Here is a 25,285-nt window from a genome sequence, read left to right on the forward strand (position 1 = left end):
TGGATAAAGTTAAGGGGTCGGGGGGAGTATGTTCATTCAGCTGTAGGGTTGTTTATCCAAACCTATTTCTGAGTGCTGCAATGTGTTCAGTTGCCAGGGATGTTAGTCAGGCAGGAAAATTGAAGTTGATTTCTTTTGTGCAACAGCTGCAGAACCAGGAGATGCTGAGGGCAATGATGAAGAAAGCTGAGCTGGAAATCAATGGCAAAGTGATTGAAACAGTGAAGAGGCTGGAGGATCCTGTGCAGCGACAGCGCATCCTGGTGGAGCAAGAAAGGCAGAAATACCTCCACGAAGAGGAAAAGATTGTGAAGAAGTTATGGTGGGTGGGAAAACCTCTCCTAGTGCTTTGAGCTGGTGTGTTGTTCATGCTTGGCTTTTCCCTTGTTATAGAATATTGACTTCACTGTGGGACTGCTCATGTGGGTAAGTGCTACTTAGCCTGCACGCTGTTTTCTCCTTTACATAATTCCATGCCCTCTCATAGGCTGAAAGAGAGCAGGGAGCATCCGATTATGGTTGTCGAATTATATCTAAGTACTGCTGGGCAAAGAACAGAGTTTTTGGTTTGCTGGCACTACTGAACAAGCCGGGGGGGGGGGGTTCATTTGGGACAAACCAAAACCCAATTTATTTATTTATTTATTTATTTGTGAAATTTTAAAAAAATCAGAAGTCAGAAAAAAAATGTTTGGGGTTTAATTAAATATTTCATTTAGATGTCAAGCATTTTAAACCATTTGGTTGGTTTTTTCAATACAATTTCAAGGAAATTTTGAAACAATTCATTTTGAACCAAAAATCAGAATATTTCATTTTTAAAATGTCAAAGCAAACCATTTCAATTTTTGTAGCCTTTTGTTAACTGAAATAATTTGGTAATATCAACATAAATTTCACAAAAAACGTTGGTGTCACCAAATCTTCATTTTCAAAAAAAAACAACAAAAAAAACGGCATACATTGTGTAAATCAGTGGCCTCTAATTGGGTGATGGTTCTTAGCTAAGTGATGATGGTTAGATTCTGTCTTCAGAACTCCCCATCCATATATCCACAACAAACATGACCCCTCAATTTCAGATACTGTCTATGGCCTCCATATACCCAGATATTAAATAAGGTGTAATTGTAAAAGAAAAGAATAGGAGGGACCAAATTTTCTTCGAGAGAAAGAGGTGCAGTGGGAGATAATATTCTTAGCATTAAGTACTGTATAGAGACAGTGTTCCATAGTGCATGCTAAGTATCTCATGGAATGGGCACTGATGATGTGGGAGACTTGAAAAGGAAAAATAAAGGTTAATTAAAATAAATTATGTCAGTTACGTTAGTTCAGGGAAATCCTATGGCCTGTGTTATACAGGAGGTCAGACTAGATGATCTTAATGACCCCTTCTAGCCTTGGAATCTATAAGTGTTCCTCTAGCCGTTTTGTGCTGGGATCTTCCATGCACACCCCTATATTTATAAGAGTATTTGCAGGATGCCATAAGTGAAGACTCTGTAGAAAAGGCTTCTTTCTCAATTCTTTGGCTTACTGAGATTGACGATGGCCAGTAATTTAGTGGAGCCCTGATTTTGAAAATGTGATGGAATTGGGTCTCGCTCAAACTAAAATCAGTAAATGGTCTAAATAATTCTAACGCCGAGATTTTGTAAACTACTATTTAATTAATTAGTTTTTATTGCTAATCCAAATTTATATCTGACCACATCTGAAAAATTGCTCCTTTATGTACAGAGAAACTTTATAATCAGCTTCTCACTGCAAACATTAATCATGGTACTCTACCATACTAGCAGTTCTGATATTTATAAACAAAGAGGGAAAGCAATCTTCTATGTTAATATATGTGTTGTTAAATGACTCAGATTTACTACAAAAGTATCACACCTGTGATTATAAAGAATAATCTAGGAATTTGTGTTTTCTCTGCAAGATGGTGAATTTACAGTGTTATATACTGATGGATATTGCTATAAACTAGCTCACAATCCTAAATGAGCTACAGACAGTGCTATCCCCCACCACTGTCCTGTTCATCAGTTTGTTCGCACACTTTGTATTAGCTAAGACTGTGTACACTCTAGGGCTGGAGTTCTCTTTGGGTCAGGGGCAGCAGGTTTGTATAATTTTTGTTGGTGCCCAGAATGGATTCAAGTCCCACCCCCCCCCACACACACACACCTGCCTAAGGCTCTGGGAGGGAGTTTGGGTGCTGGGTGTGGGCTCTGGTCTGGAACGGGGTTGGGGTGCAGGACGGGGTGGGGGGTGCAGGAACTGGGAGGGAGTTTGGGTGCAGGATGGGATTTGGGGTGCGGGCTCTGGGCTGGAGAAGGGGGTTGGGGTGTGGGAAAGGGTGAGGGGTATGGTGCTTACCTCAGGTGGCTCCCGAAAGCGACCTGCACACCCCTCTGGCAGCAGCTTCTAGGCGGGAGGTCTCCACGCACTGCTGCCTGCAGGCACCGCCCCTGCAGCTACCATTGGCTGCAGTTCCCGGCCAATGGGAGCTGTGGAGTCGGCACTTGGGGTGGGGGCAGTGTGGGGAGACACCCCCCACCCCTGGGGCCATAGGGTTGTTCTGGCTACTTCTGGGAGTGGCAGGGAGCAAGGCTGGGCAGGAAGCCACCTTAGCCCTGCTGCAGTGCTGGTGGTGGCGGCGGCAGCATCCAGGGGTCCCTGAGCCCTTTTAAATTGTGCGGGGGTGGCAGATGGGGCTGGGAGACGCTCCGGGGGAGGCGCATGGGGGAGGCAGGTGGGGCCGGGGCAGAGACCCAGCCCCAAACATTGGCAGAGCTGGGCCCTGGGCCCTGAATATTCCTGGAGCACGGGCACCACGGGCCCATATAACTCGCCGCCCGTGCTTCCAGTGTGTCTACACGGCAACTAGACACCCATGGCTGCCCATGCCAACTTACTCAGGCTCCCCGGGGCTCAGGATAAGGGGTTGTTTAATTGCAGTGTAAACATTCAGGCTCAGGACCCTCCCACATCACAGGGTTCTAGAGCCTGGGCTCCAGACTGAGCCTGAATATCTACACTGCTGTTAAGTAGCCCCTTAGACTGAGCCCCGTGAGCCCAAGACAGCTCGCACAGGCCGGCCGCAGTTTTTAAATTGCAGTGTAGAGATACCCTTTGTGTTCTTTGTTCATAACAGATGCGCATCCGACGAGGTGGGTATTCATCCACGAAAGCTTATGCTTCAATACGTCTGTTAGTCTATAAGGTGCCACAGGACTCTTTGCCGCTTTTACAGATCCAGACTAACACGGCTACCCCTCTGATACTCAGAGAATAGAGATATCCAATGAAGTCCAGGGAGCACTCTTAGACAGTCTGCCTTGAAGGCATGCAGAAAGCGCACTCCATGTAAATCAAGTCATTTTGCATGCCTAATGATTGTACTTTCAGGCAGAAGTTTTTAGTAAATTCTATTGGATCTAAGCCAAAGATGTGATACAATACCTTTTTTGGATGTCAGTTACCAAATACCAGCCTCAAAGTTTGCTACATACCAAAGGCAAATTGGGATAATATGACATGTCAGTCACACTTTAAGTGAAAGTTACATTTATAAGTAGGTTATGAAAAGCTAATATAAGATTAATAGAGGTGATAAGCATACTACAGACATGAGTCGTATGTTTTATAGATGGTTAGAAGCACATGAATAGAAGGTGTTATAGTTGGTTATAAACCATACTTATAAGCAGCCTATTTATAAATTGTGATAGCCACAATGCACAGATGTATCCAGTAAAAATGTATTAGTTACCAATGCTTTACATGGTAAAACTACAATGCATGGTATGCGGTACATATTGTACAAAGTTCTCTCTCAGAGTTAGAACATGAAGTATAGATGAAAGCTGACAGCACTTCTAATAACAGTAAAATAGAATAATCGTTCCCCTTCTGGAACATTTCAAACAGACATAAAAATAAAACGCTCAGATTATTTTTTTAAAGTAAGATTTCAGAATCAGAATTAAATACTAGTATTTATGATTTTACAATAATTTTGAAGAACGCTAGCAATTCTGCATTTTTAGGAGCATCCTGCATCTGTACTTGGAGTAGGTGTCATCAGCATTGCTGAATAGCCTCTTGGAATCTCTACCTTCAGTAAGCAGGTTTTCTAGGGAAAAAAAAATCATATTTGCATAATTAGGACATCTGGTTTCCATCAGCCTGCAAGGTGGCAATCCTTAGCATTACGAGTGCTGACGAAATGTCCTCTTCTCCACATTCTCATTAACTGTAGATTGAGAATCAGTATTTTCTCCCAGCGTTCCACACACTTGCCAAATTTGGTCATAGGTGCTGGAACTAGGGGTGCTGCTGCATCCCCCTGGCTTGAAGTGGTTTCCATCATATACAGGGTTTGTGTGGCTTGTTTGGTTCAATGAATATCAGCACCCCCACTATAAAAATTGTTTCAGCATCCCCACATTTGGCATGAATATATTATTTCAACCCAGATATAACAATATATTTAAAATATATTCTAAATGTCCCTGTTATGTTCAAATGTTTATTATAGTGTGTAATTGTCTCCTAATGCAGTTAGAAAAAACTTTTATATGTTACTATCTGGGAACCCACGTTTTCTTATCAAAGTCTGGAAAGAACTCTCTCTTTATGAACAAAAGTGGGACAGACACCATCCCCTGCTATTTAGATGTCTGTGTCCTATCCCTACCTATGTGACAGTGTCCCTTACATGCCAAAAGATGATTATCCTGCTCCATGCCTCCTCCTGTCTCCCCATTCAGGCCAGGAGCCAATTCAAAGTTCTGGTCCTAATTTTGAGGTCTCCAGCAGCATAGCGCCCAGATTCTAGAGAAGCTGCTTTTCTATTCCTGACTCACAGAGACAGCTGGGTGTATCAGGGCCATTAAAGCCATTGTTCTCCAAGATGAAGTTCACAGGTGCTTGTGACAGAGCTATCAATGGTCCTTGGTTGTGGAGCAACCTCCTCCCAGAGGGTATGGTCTCACAGCAACATTTTCTGGGCTTGATGATGGAAAGCTGACGGTTTTTTGCAAAATCCTTCCTGTGTTGGCTCTGTTCTTCAGATTATATCCTGATGTTTGTGTCGTCTTTATTGTGAAGGCAAATGTAGGAGAAGTAGATATGTGCAGAGGTGAAAGTAAGCCGGTGTGCCGTACCAGGACCGGCTTTCCCAGATGGCAATTTAAAGCCCTGGGGTAGCGGCGGCAGGGCTCTGGCGGGGATTTAAAGGGCCGGGGCGGTAGTGGCGGCTGGAGCCCTGGGGCCCTTTAAATCCCTGATGGAGCCCAGCTGCCGCTACCCCAGAGCTCAGGCAGCAGGGCTCAGGCGTGGATTTAAAGGGCTCGGGGCTCTGGCAGATGCTACCACAGTGGAGCCCCAGGCCCTTTAAAGCTCTGCCAGAGCCCAGAGCCCCAGTGTAGCGGTGGCAGCTGGGAGCCCCCAGGACTCCTCAGTGATTTAAAGGGCCCGGGGCTCCACGGTGGTAGCGGCAGCTGAAGCCCTGGGCCCTTTAAATCGCCCCCAGGGCTCCCAGCCATCTCTGCAGCTGGTAGCTCGGGGGTGATTTAAAGGGCCTGGGGCTCCCAGCCGCCACTACTACAGCTGGAACCCCAGGCCCTTTAAATCAAGATTTAAAGGGCCCGGGGATGTAAGGCCCTGCCTCTTCTGGTTGAGGCCACGCCTCTTCCGGTTCAGGCCATGCCCCCTGCTCAGGACTCCAGCGTACAGGTAAGTCCTTTAACTTACTTTCACCCCGGGATATGTGTGATAGCGATTTGAAATGTGACTGCCTCGTTCCCTGTAAAAGCAGAAGAATATCGTTCAATTGGTGCCACCTAGTGGCCCCTTTTGTGATTTCTCCTCTCTGTGTTAATAAGCAAGATGTTTTCTCTCATCTGCATTTGTATTGGGAGACCTTCCAGGCTGGTGGTCCTAAAGTGAGATCACTCAGCTTAGGTGTGCCTTATTCACGTCTGCTCCATTCTGGTGTGTAGGCAGATTGCAATAACACAAATCCTCCTCGCCAGATCTTTGTAAACAGCATTTTTGTACATTTCAGACGATGCCTGTTCACAAGGAGCAAGTAAAGCCTTTTTAGGGATAATGAGTTCTAGTTAGCTCTCAGCATCTAAAATGTGACCAGAGCACAGCGCTGCCCCTAATGTAGAATCCAAAAAGCATGCAACTGGTGGGAGAGACAAGAGGGGTGAGGTAATATCTTGTATTGGCTGACTTGAGTTGGTGAAAGAGACAAGCTTTCGAGCTACACAGTGCTCTCTTCTTCAGGTCGCTACAGCAGCAATGCAAACAACTGGTGGGAGGCATTCATCAGTGTCAGCTATATAACAACGGTTGGGTGCTGACCGGATGGAAGTTAAGAGGAGCACTGCTAAGTTCACACACTCGCCATATTCACTCGCGATAGCCTGCCCCAAGGATTAGTCCTTAGTGTAGAGACATTGTGGAACAAAGACATGCATTGAAAGGGCAGAGTGCAGGACACAGGTATTGGAGTCCCAAAAAGCTGCTATTTGTTATTTGCCTTTCCATAATTAATTAGTTGGGTTGCTTATGCCTTTTTCAATCTGTTGGCAATTTCCTTACCCTTTTCTTGACAACTGTACAGTGTAATATGACTCTCTTATATCTATCTAGGTTTTTATATCATGCCCATCACTATGATATCTGAGTGCCTGGCTGTCGCATACAATCACTGATTGTTGTTCTTATTACCTAGCTCTTAAATAGCACTTGTCATCCATAGATCTCAAAGTGATTTACAAAATAGGTAAGTATCATTAGCCTCATTTTACAAATAGAGAAACTGAGGCGTGAATAGATGAATGCTGAATTCAACACATCTGTGTCCACTCCTATTTCTGAATTGTCCAAGAGCAGCTTGTGATTTTCTCAGATACATTTGGTATTTGCAGTTTTCTGACAAATAGTTTGTACAAATAGCCTTGGTCTGTGGATTGTTAGCGAGCTGTTTGTTGCATGTATTTGATAGTCAAGCTCTGGTGTCAGTTTTAAGTGGACATGTAAGTCACATGCTGTTGTTTCTGCTCGCTGAATGGATGCGTGAAACTCTTAGGCCTGGGCTACACTAGGGGGGGTTCGAACTAAGATATGCAACTTCAGCTATGCTATTCGCGTAGCTGAAGTCGAAGTAACTTAGTTCGACTTACCTGGACGTCCTCCCGGCAGCGAGTCGACCACGGCGGCTCCCCCGTCGACTCCGCTTACTCCTCCTGCCGAGGTGGAGTACAGGCGTAGATTCGGGGATCGATTTATCGTGTCTAGATGAGACACGATAAATTGATCCCTGATAGATCAATCACTACCTGCCAATCCGGCGGGTAGCGAAGACGTACCCTTAGACTCAGGAGTCAGGTGTGATTACTTACATTTATCAGTTCATTGTATTCTTGATATTCTCTAGTATTAACATAACATTTGCAGTTTCTGAGAATATTCCTGCTAGTAAACCCATTAGCTAAAATATTCACTGAAAGTGGTCACGAAGTGGGTATGAATGAAGGCAGGTTTTTATTAGAACAAATATTCATGACGTGTTGTGTGTTTGTTCTGAGGTAGTCACACAGTGCTACGGCTTATGTTTGTCATTTGTGCCCTCTGGTGTCAGGGCAGCTTATTCACATGGTGGCCTGTTCCTTGCAAAACCTCCCGTAAAATGTGCTGCCTCTGTGTATTTTATTATCTTCAGCATATTCCAAAACCCCAGTGTGCTGAGAGGAAGTCGCCCTGCTGGGAAACTGGAGTTCTAGCTCTCTCACACAACCTTCTTTTAAGCACTCATTGTTATTTTCAGTATCAGGCTAGTAAAGGGTCAGTAGCAGTTTTTAAGGTGCTGTGATATTTTTGGTCCAGATTTGTCCGTTCAATTCCAACTATTTTCATAAAACAAAACTCTAATATGGAAGTTCAGTTCAGGTTCTGTTTCTGCTTGTTTTTTTAAACAGTGAGCTAGAAGCGTTTGTTGAAGAGCTGAAGGAGGACTCTACTGCCACCAACAAGATAGTGACATTGAAAGATGTTGAAGATGGGGCTTTTCTTCTGCGGCAAGTAGGAGAAGCTGTCGCCACCCTCAAAGGTGTAGTTTCCCTTTTATTTTTGGTTTGGTTGTTCAAACACTTGGGAGTGATGTATGTTTGCATCTTGATCTGAGACTTGATCTTTGCCTTCTTCAAAAAACCAATTAAAGGTCTTGGGGGTTTAAGTGTGTGATCTCTGCGTGCATCTCTCACGCGAATATCCAACTCTTTTTTTAAAAAAAAATAGCATTTGTCGCTTTCTCTTGAACTTGGTGGTTCTTGTTTTCGCAGGCGAGTTTCCAACATTGCAGAATAAAATGCGGGCAATCCTCCGCATTGAAGTGGAAGCCGTGAGGTTTCTGAAGGAGGAGCCCCATAAACTAGACAGCTTGCTGAAACGAGTCCGCAGCATGACAGATATCCTTACCACGCTGAGGAGGTGAATTGTTTTTCAGAACTCTGAACAGTTCCAGTAAGGAGTGCCGCAACGCTTTTTCCATTCAGAGTCAAAAGGTTTTCAGAGCCATGACTTGTTTATAGGGTTGTATGTGTAGCCCCTCCCCTGAGGCATAGCTTTTGTCTCCCTAGTGCTTGATATCACCCAATACCTGGAGCAGCTTTTCCCCACTCTTTGCATGCATTCAGTCCTGGGTTCTTTTCTGGCGCCTGGTGGCTCCTCAGTGTGCCAATACACAGGGTGCTGTCCCTTGAGAAGGAAGAGAAAGCAGTGTAAAAGCCCTGTACGTAGGGGATAATAAGATAAATAAAAACAAACCCCATCAAAGAAATAACAGACCAAAAATAACAGCATAACAAAGGGGGGGGGGCCTTACTGGGAACAGGAAATAGGGGAAGGAAAGAGTTATGGTTAACTAATACATTTATGAATAAGCCAGTTCTCCATTTCCTAACACTCAGCAACCTCTGCCACCCTCGTAGGCACCTCATTGATGCAGATGGTAGGGCTGACGTTGAATGTCCTGAGACTGAGCGTTGCCATGCTGTGGCATTTGTCAGCTTAGACTGAAGTCCCCTGGCTGGGCAGGGTCCTCTCCTGACTCCAGTTGGACTTGCTGTACCCTGATCTGGAATCCTCCTGGGGTCTTGGCTGGCTCTCGTAGCCAGTGCCAGGTTGTGTATCTCTCACTCTGCTGGATGCTGGTCACTTTAGTGCTGGAACTGCCTGATCCGTGCAGTTGAAGTCTTATAGCAGTGCAAAATCTCCCTAAGTGAGGAGTGAGAGTTTAGCAGGAAGACCCTGAGCTGTGCTGACTCTCTCAGCTTCCAAACTAAAACTGAGACTAAACTCGGTCCATTGGTGTAGAGTCAGGCCACCCCCTCACTGGGGGCTATATAGCTCTGGCTTTTTGTTGATCCAGTGAACTTCTTGTCCAGACCGCACCAACAAGGCTTTCTAATTCCTTCTGTCCCAACCCCTAACTTCAAGCACGCTGGGAAATGAGGTTAGAGGATCTTGCTAGCCATTATTGTTGTAGTCCTTTTGTAAGGGCTCCTAGAGGTTCAGTCTGGAGTGTCAGGAGCTGGGGGTTACATGTGGGTTCCTCTTAGAACTTCCTAACCGCATACTGAAAATCATGATTCCAATTGTTCCATGTAGAGTCTCTGTCTAAAGCAGCTACAATAGTCTATTAGACCCTAACAAGGGATGGGTTGAATCCAAACCCCCTGACCAAGACACGCTTCAATGTTGGGGACATTTGGCTCAGGAGCCATACAATGTGTGTTTGTGCCCATCTCTAACCCAATCTGTTGTAGACAAATTTTCAACAGTCAGTGTTAGATCAGGCACACTTCGAGTGCATAGCATGAATCTCCCAAAATATAACACCAAGAAATAACATTTCTTGGAATGCCAGGAAATGCTATAACTCCTTGAACGCCAAAGCATCACTAACATGATGTTCGCATCACTAACAAGTTTTGGTTTTTACTAGAGAATGGGAAACAAATTGCAAATATTTTTGGGTATGCCAGTGGTTTCATGAAGTTCTTTACTCTGGGCTTTGGAAATGAGGGATGTGACAGAAACATATAAGCCATACTTGAGATTTTTCAACCACTAAGTACAACCATTATCCATGTTTGTCAGCAAACATGAACAGCAAACAAATGCTAATTTTGTGAAGTAATGAGAAATGAATTTTCTTGCGAGTGGACACCCTGAAATAGCAAGCACCAAGGGATCAAAGTATATTATTTTAGTAACTTTCAGCTGAACACCTAGGCTATAGCAAAATCCAAGTTAAACATTTACCTTGTGTGTGTGTGTGTGAGTGTGTTTGTGTGTGTGAGAGAGAGATGAATTTAAGGCTTAAGATTGGCATCTTTATTCTAGAAAATGTCTTAGAAGAGATATTCCTGTATTGGCAGAGGGATGGACTAGCTCATCTAACTTGTCTTTTCTATTCTAATTTCTCTGTTTCTATTAATTTATTCCACCATGCTTACTTCAGAAAATACCTATTGCGATGGGTTCAGTCACAGAGACCCCCTTGGGACTGTCACCTGATGTGCTAAAACTAGCTCTGAATCCATTTTCTTTGTCAGCTTGGGACTCCAGAACCCTGTCTTGCTGAGCCAGACATGCTAGTTTGCTGCAATAAAGACCCAGGGTCTGAACCACACCCCCAAAGCTGCAGACTTTAACCAAAAATTGTTCAGCAAGTCACCTATCTCCAACATGCAGACGCCTAGTTCCCAATGGGATCCAAACCCCAGATAAATCCGTTTTACTCTGTATAAAGCTTATACAGGGTAAATTCATAAATTGTCTGCCCTCTGTAACACTGAGAGAGAGATATGCACAGCTGTTTGCTCCCCCAGGATTAATTACTTACTCTGGGTTAATTAATAAACAAAAGTGATTTTATTAAGTATAAAAAGGAGGATTTAAGTGGTTTCAAGTAATAACAGACAGAACAAAGTAAGTTACCAAGCAAACTAAAACAAAACACGCCAGTCTAAGCCTAATACATTTAAGAAACTGAATACAGGTAAATCTCACCCTCAGAGACGTTCCAGTAAGCTTCTTTCACAGACTAGACTCCTTCTTAGTCTGGGCCCAATCCTTTCCCCTGGTACAGTTCTTTTAGTTCCAGCTCAGGTGGTATCTAGGGGGTTTCTCATGACTGGCAGCCCCATTTTTTCTGTTCCACCCCTTTTATAGCTTTGGCACAATGCAGGAATCTTTTGTCTCTCTGGGTCCCCACCCCTCCTTCTAAATGGAAAAGCACCAGGTTTAAGATGGATTCCAGTACCAGGTGACATGGTCACATGTCCTGTGAGACCCCAAGCCTCCATTCTTCCCGGCCTGACTTACACGAACACAGGAAGGCTTACAAGTAAACAGAGCCATTTACAACAAATTGTCCTGGTTAATGGGAGCCATCAAGATTCCAAGCCATTATTAATGGCCCACTTTGCATAGTTACAATAGGACTTTAGAGTAATACTTCATATTTCTAGCTTTAGACACAAGAATGATACATACATACAAATAGGATGAACACACTCAGTAGATTATAAGATTTGTAATGATACTTTACAGGAGACCTTTTGCATGAAGCATATTCCAGTTACATTATATTCACACTCATTAGCATATTTCCATAAAACTTATGGAGTGCAACGTCACACCTATAACCTTTTAATTTCTAGTTTCCTTTCACCTGAAAATTGCCAAATTGATTTCTGTTTCCAGCTGGGTGGGGAAAAATGAGTTTTTGCCAAAAGTATATTTTGTATCCAGATTACAGCCAATAAAGTTAATATATAGCAAATGGCTGGACTAATTATATGCTAATTTAATAAATAATGAATGATGATGTGTTTGATTTTGTTTTGATAGACATGTTACAGAAGGTCTGCTGAAGGGCGTGGATCCTGCTCAAGCTGTGCAGTACACTGCCATGGAAAAGGCAACAGCAACCGAAGTTCTGAAAAATCAAGAAGAACTAATACGTGTCCATGGATACCCACAGCAAAACATAGCTGGAGTTACAGCAGAGTTGCAAGGGTCCTCAGTCAAGTCAGAAGTTCTACCCTTCTCTACAATGACAGTTCATCATGTACAGAGCTCTCCTGTAGTCATACATCAATCTCAGCACTCTTCAGCACTGGTCAACCATACCCAAAATTCACCTTTGGTCACCAGCCATTCTGTAGGTTTGTCAGCAACAAGCCATCACACCCCCAATATGCCAGTGACTGTACTGGAGTCCACAGCAGCAACCCAGCAATCCCAGACTTCTCAGTCAACGCAGGTCAATGGTTCCATTATGCAAAGCCTTTTTATTGAAGAAATTCACAGTGCAAGTACCAGGAACCGAGCTGTATCAATTGAGGTACAGTGTATTCTCTTTAACCAGTGATATTGTCTTTGGGCATGAGCTTGACTTTACTGGGATCTGCCAGCATGCATTTGAGACCTTAGATAGGATTTTCAAAATACCAGTGGGGATAGGTGTCTGATATCCAAAGAAAAATCCATGGGAGTTGGGTCCATAACTTCCATAGGCACTTCTGAAAATCTTACCCCTTATTTTGAACCAAGGCAAAATGTAGTGCCATGTTTAAAAAAAGCCCGAGGTGCCATTTCTGAGTGCTCTGTTGACACTGAAGAAATGATTACTAGAGCCAGATGATTACTTTCTTTTAAATCCCAAACTAAAAATCATGTTAACCAGGAGTAAAACCTATAAATCCCCATCTATTCCTATTGGGCAGGTTTTAAGAGATTAAAGTTGGATTTTTTCAGGAGTGGGGGATTTAACATCAGCCTGGAAATGCCTCGGTAAGATTTTATATATATATTAAAAAGTATGGAAATGCTCAGTAAGGTCACCCAAACAACTGGAATTTTGTAAAGTTGGGGAACTCTATAGTACACGGCTCTGGCCCTTCGCATTTTTGTGATACACAGGTATGATTTCCCCCACCATCCTGTGCTCCAGGTGAGTAATCTCCCTAATTTGAATCCAGTCCTTAACATGTTAAAAGTATTTGTCTGTTAAGTCTCATGGTAACATGGCAGGCAGCTCATTATAGCCACACTTCTAAATTTGAAATCCTGTATACTTTTGGGGTTGGAGGATGTCTTGACCAATCTTCCAGAATGTGGTCTTTTGATGAAGATCTTTAAAGGCCTCTCCTTTTCCTTTCACTGCATTTGGTTTTAAAGATGGCTGGAGTATTTTGCTGTTGCTCCATAACAACACTTTCCATTAAATGCTACAGGTGTGCCTGATCAGTCCATCAACCTGAGTAAGGAATCCCAGTTAGGTCCCCTCTCAGTTTTGGGTCACTGATGGGAAGATGATACACAGCGTGTCTAGGACTTCCTTGTGGCTTATGGTGGCTCTGTGTTGGGAAGAAACAGGAGCAGAGTTAAAGATGTTTGGGTGACCTTAGCACTGCGTATTTCCAGACTTTCTAATGATTGATTATTTTTCTGTGTCACTTTAACATGGAATTTCCATTTGGGGCTGTTGGAGAAAAGAACAAAATGCTGTTAAGGGCTTTCTCCTTAAGCAGTGGCTAAATATTTAGGACCCTACCTGTAGGTCAGTATCTGCTGTGTATTCTTATAAGAAGTCACAAGAGATACTTACATAAGCTACAGTGCAGGTAGGTAACTTTTTGATGCAATGAGTAAAGTATGTGTAGCCTCCATTACAAGTCAGGTGAAACAAAAATAAACAGAGAACTAAGTAAATTAATCTAAAGCCAGAGCATTTTTCAGCAGTTTTTTTTAAAAAAACAATTATTGTTCGTGAATGGAGTTTTCTCAACACTTTTTGTTTGTGGTTGTACCTAGAAACATGTTACCCCAAAAGCTTACACCAAGATGGGCACAATGATAACTGCAGTGTGTGTTTTAAAAACAATGTGTAACAGGCATTGTCTGTTTTTAAACATAAAATACTATTTTGCATGGCTATAGCATTTTTTGTCTGTGTATCTCAAAGTGCATTACACATATTATTAATAAGCCCACCATATACCCTTGTGAAGTGGTGGGTGGTATTATCCCCATTTTACAGATGAGGAAACTGAGGCACAGAGACTTGCCCAGAATTTTCCAGCAAATGTGTGGCAGAATGCAAATCTCCTGACTCCCAGTCCTGTACTTTAATCACTGGACTGCAAATGGACAATACATTAAGCTACTTATGTTATTTATTTAATTTGCCCTTGCTCCTTTACATTTTAATCTCTTTGAGGCAGTCTTTTATTTTTGGTTTGTACAGTGCCTAGCACAATGAAGTCCTGGTCCATGACTAGGACTCCCTAGGCACTACGATTATACGACAAATAAATAATAGCTTTCCTTCAATTTTTGAGTAAATGTTTTGTGTCTACAGTAGTTCAGAAAGAAACCTGTAGAAGGTAATGCAGAATGTAAGTTTTCTCAGGCTGATTTGACTTGGAAGGAGTGCTCTGTAGGAAACGATGGTGCTAGCAGTGTTCTGGAGGCCAGAGCAGCAGATGGTTGTAGTATGTTAAGGTGTGCTGAACAGTAAGCAGTGAATATTTGATGTGAAATATTGCTCTCTAGGAACCAACAGAAATCAGAAACTTCTGTTGCCTCACTACAGACCAATGCTGAGAAAATCTAACCAGTTTTGATTCTTAATGTTTATATTTGGACGTTTAGAAGTAACAGAGTAGAGACCGATGAAATCAGAACGCTAACTGAATGCTGTACTTCTCTTTAGAAAGCAGAAAAGAAATGGGAAGAGAAAAGACAGAACCTTGATCACTATAATGGAAAGGAGTTTGAAAAACTCTTAGAAGAGGCACAGGCCAATATCATGAAGTCAATCCCTAATTTAGAGATGCCTCCGCAGTCCACAGCCTTGCCAAAATTGGAGGCAGTGGATAAATTAGAGGTTTCAGGTAAGGTTTGCAGTTTTGAACTGAGGGTTTGTGTCTTTGAGAAAATTAAATGAGAAGGTTTTTTTATTAAAATGATCATTTAAGTTTATATATTTACTTAGCACCTTTATCAATATCCTACCCTTCCCTATGAGACAGAATGGGGGAGTATGTCCTGGGAAGCAGGGACTCTGTAGAGGATGCAGCGGTCATGCTGGTTCACCAGCTAAACCTGAGCTCCTGGGGAGATGCTGTAGCGAAGAGGGCGAATGCGAGCAACGTTCCCTGTAAACTGCGCGGTGATGCAGCAGTCCTGTGTATATGGTGCAGGTCAGAATCCCTGCTGCTCACGTCTCCTCAGTGCGGCCCCAGAAGGCATATGGCATGACCCTTTATGAACCTGTTTTGCTTGGTCCCGCTGCCCTCTGACAGGGCATGTGCGCCCCCCCTCACCTCCTCGCTCTGGGGGAGTTGGGAGCATTTCCAGATGGGGATGAGCTCAGCTGGGAAGGGGTGGTGGCTCCGGGATGCGCCTGTGCAAGAGCTCAGGTGAGGGGCCTGGACGGGCTCTGCCGTGTCAGCCCAGGGCAGTGCAGGCTGCAGAGCTGTAGCCCAGTCAGGCCAACATACCGATGCCCCAGCCCACCCACACACCTGGCAGTTGTTTCCAGGGTCACAGTGGGAAGTGGGAGCAGAGGGAGCTGCAGCCAGTGCCCCTTCCTGGGTGTTCCTGGGGTGGTGATGGGTCGTCTGAAACCCCCGGCCGCAGGGAAGTGCAGTCTGACACCACCCCAACCCCCCCGCCCCCCCCCAAGACCCCTGGCTAGGCTCCTCAGGCAGCTGCTGCAGAGCAAATCACCTCCCTCTGGGATCCTGCTAATGGTGGGGACAGGGACTAGTGTGTGATGCACACACATCTGCACACCCACCCATACACAACTCCCCTGCATGCTCCTCGGCCTTCCTGCAGATACCCTTCATACTCCTCACCACAAATCCATACCCTGCCCCTCACCCCGACCTATCTATATACCTCTCACCACGCACCACCTTCTACCCTTAAATTCTCTGAATTGGAATATACAACAGAGTATGAACTTTGGGTGAGTCCACAGAAAGACCCACACCATTAAGTGGCCTGTGTGCCATTCAAGTTCCACGTAATCCCACGTATCTGGGGCGGGGTGTGTGCGTGTGTGTGATTTACCTAGTAAGGATGTCTCTCAGCAGCAGCACATGGATTTGTTATAGATGGCACATTACAATAGGCAAAGCTGCAAGATACAAATCCATATCTAAGTTTCTCCAAAGTTTTGAGAGAGTTGTCTCATCCAAGATTTTGGTACATCCCATATCTGGAAATGGATCAGCTGCAAAATTCTGATTCAGATATTTATATAAACTTTCACAGAATTATGGAGAGGTGTTTTCAGAGCCAGCTTGTTGTTTCAGGCTCTAATACTAAATAGTTTGTGGCAGTAGTTGTTCTTGGGCATTTATTAACATGAGACTTTAATACTTATGTTGAAAAATCATTTTAGAATTCCTGCACACAGTTCAGTGAGATGACTGGCTTCTAACAGCATTAGCTTTTGTAGTGAATGGTACAGCACAGAAACAATCAAAGAAAATAAATATTATATGGGTGCACTGAACTGTGACAAAGTCTGAGAAAGTGCAAAAGACAATAATAAAGAGGAGCTTTTGTTACTCACATATTTAGCTTATCCATTTCTAGAATAAAAATTTGCCTGGTGTCCAGCTAACAGATTTATGAAGAAATTTGATGAAACGGTAGGACATCTGCCTTCTGTTTTGCATAATGAATCCTATAATAGTCACATAACTTAAAGGAATAACAAAGCTTTTCCTTAATTCTGATTAAACATTTCACATACCACCCAAATCTTCCACAGTTCAGAAAGAAAGTTTCAACATGCTACTGCCTACTCTAGGCTAGAAAAATGAGTGATTTATGGGAAGGCAGACCACCTACTTTACTAATACAGGTTTCAGAGTAGCAGCCGTGTTAGTCTGTATTCACAGAAAGAAAAGGAGTACTTGTGGCACCTTAGAGACTAACCTGTCATTATGCAAGGCACTGAATTTAACTGTATGGAGTGGAAATCTATCAACTTCATGAAAAAAATGTGTTAGTCTCTAAGGTGCCACAAGTACTCCTTTTCTTTTTACTAATACAGTACACAGAGTATGTTAGCAACCAATTAACAGAGTGCTTTGTGTGCTCTTACACAGAGCACAGATGGATCATGTTGCTAGAAAACATGGTCTCAATTGCTCTCCATCCAGAACAGATTAAGAAATTGAAATATTTATTCCTGGAAAATTAAGGCTAACTTTTAAAAAAATGAGTGCTCGAAGTCAGGTTTTTACGTCCAATTAGTGCACCTGAATAAGTGGCCTAATTTTTGAAAGTGCTGAGCAAACAGCAGCTTACACTGGAGTAAATTCCTTGCATGGATGTCTAAATTTGGAGATGGGCTTGATTTTAGGCATCTGTTTTTAAAATCTTGGCTCTGTGTATTTTTGAGATTCTTATTCAGCATTTCTTTGAAACTGTTGTCTCTAATTTTTCCAGTGGCAGTATAAAGCGAAATCATCAGTCAGTTCCTGTCTTTCATCTGTTGCTATACCTGATGGGAAAGAATTGACACAAAAGGTGCCAAGATTATTAAAATGACTTGTAATTTTGGGTGCCCAACGTGGGACGCCCTCGAGGGGCCTGATTTTTCACAAAGTGCTGAGCATCTGCCTTCTGAAAATCATGACCTGCTAAAGTGTCTCAAACCCAAAATCACTGGTCACTCTTAATAACCTTAGCCAAATTGAATTATACTTGTTTTTCCTTATTCTCCTCTGCACTCTAGCAGCATGACTCAGCAGGGGAAAAAATGCTTGAGCAAAGCTGTTTCCTCAAAGGTTTATAACATAAAAATAAAATAACTTCAATAGAGAAAAGAGAAGAACACCCGGCAGTGGGTTTTACCTAGTCTTATGCTCTATTACAGCCTCTCACATGCAAAGAGAGGTGTGGAAGCTGATCTGACATTAACCCCTTGTTCACCCTGTCACACTTACCACCTCAATTTTTCCTCCTCCTGGTTCCCTCTTTCCTTTTTATTTTCCAGTTTTAAAGATAGGGAAGGCACTGGTATGGGTTACACAGTAGAAATCAATCTGCCTCCGTTCCCTCAATGCTTCCTATTCTTTCATCATTCTTATTTTCAGTAACTGCAGGGAAAACTGTGGGTGCTCTAGCGGTTAGGATTGCTGCATTTGTAAGGCTGGCAGATTGGACAAGCCACAGGACCTACCCCCCGCCCCTTAGTTGTAAGCGTCTGTGAAGCCAAACTGCTGTGTGTCATGTGTAAGGGATAAGAGAATGACTCTAATTCCTTTAGCCTGGAATTCAAGAAAATCTCCTAGTTGCCCTGGTAGAAGTAAACACAGATTTCATTACAAGCATACTTCTTAATGGTAGGCGCTGATAAGAGAAAAGCTCTAATGTAAAACATATCTGGAAGTTCACTTTTGTTGTAACCCTGTGAGTCAGTGCCAGATAACTAGGGAGGGACAGGGTGACTTATATAATACAATAGAACATTTCTTTGTTTAACCTTTTCTGAAGAACATTTGAGCTAACAAGAGAACAAAGACAAGGCTATTCACATTAGAAAAATAGGAACTACCATTGTGGATTAGACCAACCTCTTCTCTAGTCCTGTATCCTGTCTCTGACAGTGGTCAGTATCAGATGCCTCAGAGGGAGGCATTGAATCTCCATAATTGACAGTTATGCATTATCCTATCCATGGGGAAAGTTCCTTCTTGACCCCAAGCAGCTAGTAGTCCTGAACACAAGGTTTTAACTCCCTTGTACATGTCTATCCGATCTATTTATGTAACAGCCATCTCTTTTCTTGAAAATGAAGCTTGTAAATAAGAAGGAAAGAAAAAAAAAAACCCCGAGTGCATGTTTCTTGCTGCAGTGTGTGTCCTGCTTGGCTTGCGTGCAAACATACACCTTCAAATAGGAATGAATTATGGGGTAGCAGTTTGTAAGGGGTGGTGGTGTCTGGTTGGGGAAACTGGTGTCCCCTTCAGAACACTCAGGAGCCCCCATCACAATGCAGAGGTTGCACATTTGAGCTATTGGATTATGCTTTAATCCGCCATGAGTTGGAAACTCTTTCTTGGTGGCATAGCATTCGCATTAGAGCCAGTATGTTATAATTTCAGGGCAAACCTGTGTGTTACTGAAACATTTAATTGTAACTAAAATTAAAAATGAAAGCTTGCATTGCTGGGGAGAGGGTATAGTTGGTGAGCTGGACTTCCCCGGCCCTCCCCTTGCTAATAGGACTCAGTGTACTAAGTGAATGGGAGAGGTGGTGCCTATTTGCTCCTGGAGCAGAGTACTCTCTCTTTATTTTCCTGGGTGCCTTTGCTGTCCAAGCATAACCCAGTGTTTACTGAGTTGTAACAATGGCATTCAGATCCCTTTCTAGCGCAATGCAGAAAGCACCCCTCTGATAGAGCAGGATTATGTGCTGATTTTTAACTTGCCATGTGCTGGAAGAATAGAAGGAGGCAGGGCTCAGATCTCTCACTGGTTTTCAAAGGAGGGCACAAAGAGAGGCAGGGTAATGGCAAAAATACCCCCCTGAACACACAGTTTGTGCTTGTGTAAGCAGACATGTACTTACAAAATGTGCCAGCTAGAAGTGCACCTAGGTACGTCATACAGCTTAACCTGTGCACCTCCTGTGAAATCCTGGCCCTGTTGACTTTAATGGGAGCAGGATATCACTGCAAGGTTCCACGTGGAGTGACCTGATTTCTCTGTGCAAATGCAGGTGTTTTCAGAGTTGTGGAGTAGCACCTTTTAAAGCTAGACTCCCGAATGTGCTAATGGTCACACAGTGCTTAGCAGCAAGACTCTTTCTCTAATGTGGAGTAGAGGATGCAAAAAACTGAGCCGTTCCCCGTCAGCAATGATCATTCTGTGATGCCATGTTACTTTGCAGAAGATGCTCCCGATGCAGAGCAGGAAGCTGACAAGCTGGTGAAGTCTCCACCCCCTCCACCTCCACGTCGCAGCTACCTGCCGGGATCTGGCCTCACCACAACGAGATCAGGAGATGTCATCTATGCGGTCAGAAAAGAGACCACCATTGTCAAGGTTTGATGATTCAGGCAATAGCTAACAGACTTAGTGACTAATGGCTGGCACATGAAACATTCTCAGACTTCAGCTGTTTGTCTAAACCATAGAAAAAGTTGAGACAGGGCCATGGCCCAGAGAGGTGACCAATAGGTCATCAGGAAATTCTGTTAATCAGAAAAAGCAACCAGTAGGATTTGTCCAGTCCTGTTTTCATGAGTCTTATCCTTTCACTTGTCTCTGTAACAATGTAAGATGCAAATCACAAGTGGCTTTCATCCAGTGTGTCATAAGACAATTAAAAATAAAAAGCCCATTTTACGCAGATGGGGAAGATCAGCTCAGAGAGTCAAGAGTTTCCACAGAAACATTTAAGAGTTTCTTGTTGCTTACTTTACCCACCTGTTACATTTGAAGTGATAAAAAAGGAAGGAGGCAGTATGGGGACGCCTCTCCGTCTCATACACATTATATCAATAGTATCAGGATTATATTGATCTAGCACCATATTTTTTGGTTTTAAGTTGATAAAAAGGTGAGCTCCTATGACATGACATTAAACAAGCAAACAAATAACTCAGTCCCTCCGGAAATCCTGCAATAGGGGGAGTTGCATTATTATTGACTTTACTGTGTTTGCTTTGCACTAGCATTGTTTATATATGTAACTTTAGCGCCCTCGTGGCCAAGATGGAGTCTGCTCCTGCAGGCAGCTCTGGCCAAGAGAAGGCATGCGCAGGAATGCAGCAGGAAAAATCCCTTTCACCCCAGGGGCACCTGTTCCAAACCCCCAGAGTGAACACACACACACGGAAAAGTACAATGGATATAAGAAAGGGAAATACTTATTTACAGAGGGATGAGAGGACAAAAACAACAAGGGGAAATGTAGGGGGAGCAGTAGAACATGGTTGCATCCAGAACAAGGCCCCACAGGCCGAGTGGTAGCACAGTCTGAAAGGGCAGACACCCAGCAATGTGTCTGCACACAGAGTTCAGGAGGCCTAAGCAAAGTTTCAGTCCAATGCTGAGTCTTGGGTGCTCCTGGTCGTCTTTGGCGTCAGTAAACTTTCCCCAACAAACCCCTCCAATGCCCTCTTCTGCCGCTCTCTGCAAAGCCACACAGAGCAACCACCTCCCCACTTAACTAGCTAGCAGCCTCCCTCCTTATTCCCAACGCAGAGTCACAAGCCCCAGTACTCACAGCTCCATGCAACCCTGGGCAGCAGTGATACTGGGTCCAGCTCTGGCCTGTACTTCTCGGGCAATTCCCCCCTGGCACCGTGCTGCTCCTGGCTCCTGTCCTGGCGTGTCCCCGATCGGCTGCCTTGTCCTTCCCAGGCTTCAGGCAGGGTCTCTGCTGCTTCACTTTGGGAGGACCTGCTTGCTGCAGCCCCTCTCTCTCTCTCTCTCTCTCTCTCTCTCTCCAGCTCCAGCACCCCACCTGGAGTTTCCCTGTTTCTCTCACTCTCCCACTCCCCCGAGGAAAAAGATTTAAAGGGGACATGCTCTCAAAACCCCAAGGGGTTACATATATATTGGCTCTCTGTGGTTCTTCTTCCCTTTCAGGAAGGCAGCGACGATGCTGGGCAAACAGCACAGTCCAAAGTACCTAAAGAAGATCCAGCCTCATCCCGGGCACCACTGCCTGTCACAGCATCTGCCACAAAGGATGAGGAGGAAGAGGAAGGAGACAGAATAATGGCAGAATTGCAGGTATGCACATTGAGATGCACATGGATATACGTATACAATCTCACTCTCTTCTACAGACCTTGCTTCTGTTCTTAGCTAGGATCACAAAGGAAAATGAATGTGGTGGTCTCACCCAAATCCCCTTTTTGAATATATATCCACATACCACCACCACCACACTGTTCTGGCCTGGAAAAGCAGGGTTTCTGTGGCTCATTGTTCAGGGGTATTGGCACTGCTGGTGGACAAATCCTCCATGACAGATACACAAATAGGTTTGTTGTGCTATACATATTCAATGTGTTCAGCATTGACCTGAGTTTGTTATGTATGGCCCAGGCCTGCATGGTGCCTGGTGCCCTCTTCTCTTGTGGAAGTTGATAGGAACAGAGGATACTAGGCCCCTTACAGGGTTGATTGGGCTCATACACATTAGACCTTGGTCCCCTTTCTAGACTCATTTTTATATATGTCTAAGGTCTTGATGCATCACAAAATTTAGCTTTCCATAATGGGATGCATCATTCTGGCAGCAGTTTCTGAGAAGAGATGCTCACTCCATGGTCTTTTGTTTTGCAGTAGGTGGAACTGTTTTAGATCACTGACAATGACACTGTAGTAAAAAACCAAACATTAAAACTGCAGTCAGTGAGTTTCCAGTGCTTCCGAGCTGTATACTCTATATCAGTGGTCACCAATCCATCGATCACAATCAGCTGGTCGATCCTGGAGCCTCATCCAGTCAGTCGTGATCTCTGGGCCGCTAAAAGTCCGGCGGGGCTCAGAGGCTGCCTGCCTGCCTGCCATGGTCCCATGCCGCTCCTGGAAGTGGCTGGCTGCTGGCATGTCTCTGCGGCCCCTGGGGGAAGGGAAGGGAGGGGAAGGTGAGGCGGCTCTGAATGCTGCCCCCCCCCCACCACTGTCCCTGCAGCTCCCATTGGCCAGGAACCAGTCAATGGGAGCTGTGGGGGTGGTGCTTGCAGGCATGGGCAGCGCACAGAGCTGCCTCACACCCTCCTTTCCCCCAGGGGCTGCGCAAAGAGATGTGCCAGCAGCCAGCCGCTTCTGTGGTAAGCACCTCCCGGACAGAGCCTGCACCTTACACCCCGTCCTGCACCCCAGCCCAGAGCTCCCTCCCACACCCCAATCCCCTGCACCAGCCCGGAGCCCCCTCCTGCTCCAAATTCCCTCCCAGAGTTTGCACCCCTCACCGCAACCCCCTGTCCCAAGCTCAGCCAATGCACACCTCACAGTTGAGAATGTTACACTGATTTGTGACAATCCCTGAAGGATTTTGGATCTATAAACCACAAATGACACTAATAAAAAGTAAAACTCATGAAATGTCCAGTAGATTCTATGAGATTAGGTGCAATGTGACCATATGATGCCTGCACCCAAAACTCCCTCCCAGAGCTTACACCCCTCACTCCTGCACCCCAACCCCCCACCTCAGGCTCAGCCCAGAGCCCCGTCCCACACTCTGAACCCCCTCGGCCCCAGCCCAGAGCCTGGACCCCCTCCCACACCCCAGCCCACTGCCCCAGCCTGGTGAAAGTGAGTGAGGGTGGGGAAAGCGAGTGACGGAGGGAGGGGGGAATGGAGAGAGTGGGGCGGGGCCTTGGGGAAGGGGTGAGTTAGATCCTGGGTTGATCTTAAGTTCAAAAAGTGATCTTGTGCGTAAAAAGGTTGGAGACCACTGCTCTATATGATACTGTCTCCATACTATGGTAGGAGAAACAGGTTGAGTAATGGGGGTTTGGATTAGGGTTAGGACAAACTGGGGTTATGTAACAATACACAGGCTCTATGGACCACTTCAGGTATTCAAAAACACTATAGCACTGGGTATAGTATCCTTACAATCCTTCTAATACATGAGACAGGCCTGCCAGTTGATAGGCATCTTGTGTGACCCTCACATATTCTGCCTCTCCACACCTCTCAGGCATCAGCCACTGGCATCTTAGATAGCTACAGCTGCAGGTAGAGATCATTTTTTCCCCTGCTGTGTGTCCTTCTGGCTGCCTCTCCTCCTCTTCATGTCTCTCTTTAGGCAGCCAAGCTGCGACACTGCTCTTCCTCTGATAGGCTGTGAATGGGAGGGTTAATGGGGACATGGGTAATATGGGGGTTGGAAGGAGGGTGTGAAGGAAAGTCAGAGTAAGGGTACTGAAGGAGAGGATGTCAGACAATATCTGCTAGGGGTAAACATTTTTAAATCAGGTTCAGATAATTTGCACCCAAGAGTCCAGAGTTGGCTGAGGTGATCTCTATTCCACTGATGTTAATTTGTAATAAATCTTGGAGTCCTGGGGAAATTCAGAGGCCTGGAAGAATGCTAATGTTGCACCAATGCTCAGAAAGGGCAAATGGGATGACCCAGCCTGTTAGCGTGATACCAATCCTGGACAAAACAATGGAAAAGCTGTTATGGGATTCAATTAAAAGAATTAAAGGATAGGAATACAATTAATGACAATCCATGTGTTTTTATGGACAATAGGTCTAGTCAAACCCGATTTCATTCTTTGAAGAGATTACACGTTAGATTGATAAAACTGTATACAGTTAGACTTTTTTAAAGGCATTTGGTTTATTACTGCACGACATTCGGATTTAAGACACTGGCACTATATGGTATCAAGAGAGCATACATTAAATGGATTAATAAATACAAAATGAAAACAAAGTTTGAACTCGAAAGTTGCACTGAGACAGAATTGTTGTCCTCCACAGAGCTCTCTTAACAACAAGCCAACTGACAGATCTCAGAAAATAGTTGTTAAAAGGATATCATCATCAAGTTGGGGGTGTTTTTACTTGGGTTCTTTAGGGATTCGTACATTTTCATTAATGATCTGGAAGTAAATATAAAATCAGGCCGATAAAATTTGTGGATGACATAAAGGTTGAGTGGCAAATAATGATGAGGCCCTGGCAATCATGCAGTGTGATCTGGATCACTTGATGGTATGTCTGTTCAAACAAAACGTGTTTTAATACAGATAAATGCAATGTTTTACATCTAGGAACAAGACCTGAAGGCCAGACCTACAGAATGGGCAACTGTATTTTGGATAGCCATGACTCTAAAAAAGGATTTGGGGGTCCAAGTGGATAAGCAAACAGAACATGAGCTCCCAGGGCGATGCTGTGGCAAAAAGGGCTAATGCAAGCCTTGATTGTATAAAGAGGGGAGTGCTGAATAGGAGTAGGGAGGTGGTTCTGCCTCTGTAAAAGGCATTGGTGAGGCTAGTACTGGAATAATGCAGTCAGTTTTGGTGTTCATATTTATAAAAGAATGTTGAAAAATTGGAGAGAGTGCAGAAAAGAGCCAAAAAATTACTTGAGGCTGGAGTAAATGTCTTAGTAAGAAACTTAAAAGAGCTCAATCTGTTTAGTTTATCAGGGAGATGACTGAAAGGTAATGTGA

At 44.2% G+C, this 25,285-nt stretch overlaps 1 protein-coding gene across 8 annotated transcripts in view; it reads left to right on the forward strand.

Moving 5' to 3' along the window:
• The window catches only part of KIAA1217 (KIAA1217 ortholog), a 255,962-nt gene that overhangs the window by 220,791 nt on the left and 9,886 nt on the right, over positions 1-25,285 (forward strand). For all 8 annotated transcript variants that reach the window (XM_074946095.1, XM_074946088.1, XM_074946093.1 and 5 more), the window contains 7 exons: positions 147-322; positions 8,001-8,131; positions 8,364-8,511; positions 11,941-12,436; positions 14,810-14,990; positions 20,018-20,172; positions 21,724-21,870. In XM_074946095.1, the coding sequence (XP_074802196.1) occupies positions 147-322; positions 8,001-8,131; positions 8,364-8,511; positions 11,941-12,436; positions 14,810-14,990; positions 20,018-20,172; positions 21,724-21,870 (1,434 nt within the window). The remainder of the gene's footprint in view (positions 1-146; positions 323-8,000; positions 8,132-8,363; positions 8,512-11,940; positions 12,437-14,809; positions 14,991-20,017; positions 20,173-21,723; positions 21,871-25,285) is intronic.

The sequence above is a fragment of the Natator depressus genome, chromosome 2, assembly GCF_965152275.1.
Source record: "Natator depressus isolate rNatDep1 chromosome 2, rNatDep2.hap1, whole genome shotgun sequence".
Lineage (NCBI taxonomy): Eukaryota > Metazoa > Chordata > Testudines > Cheloniidae > Natator > Natator depressus.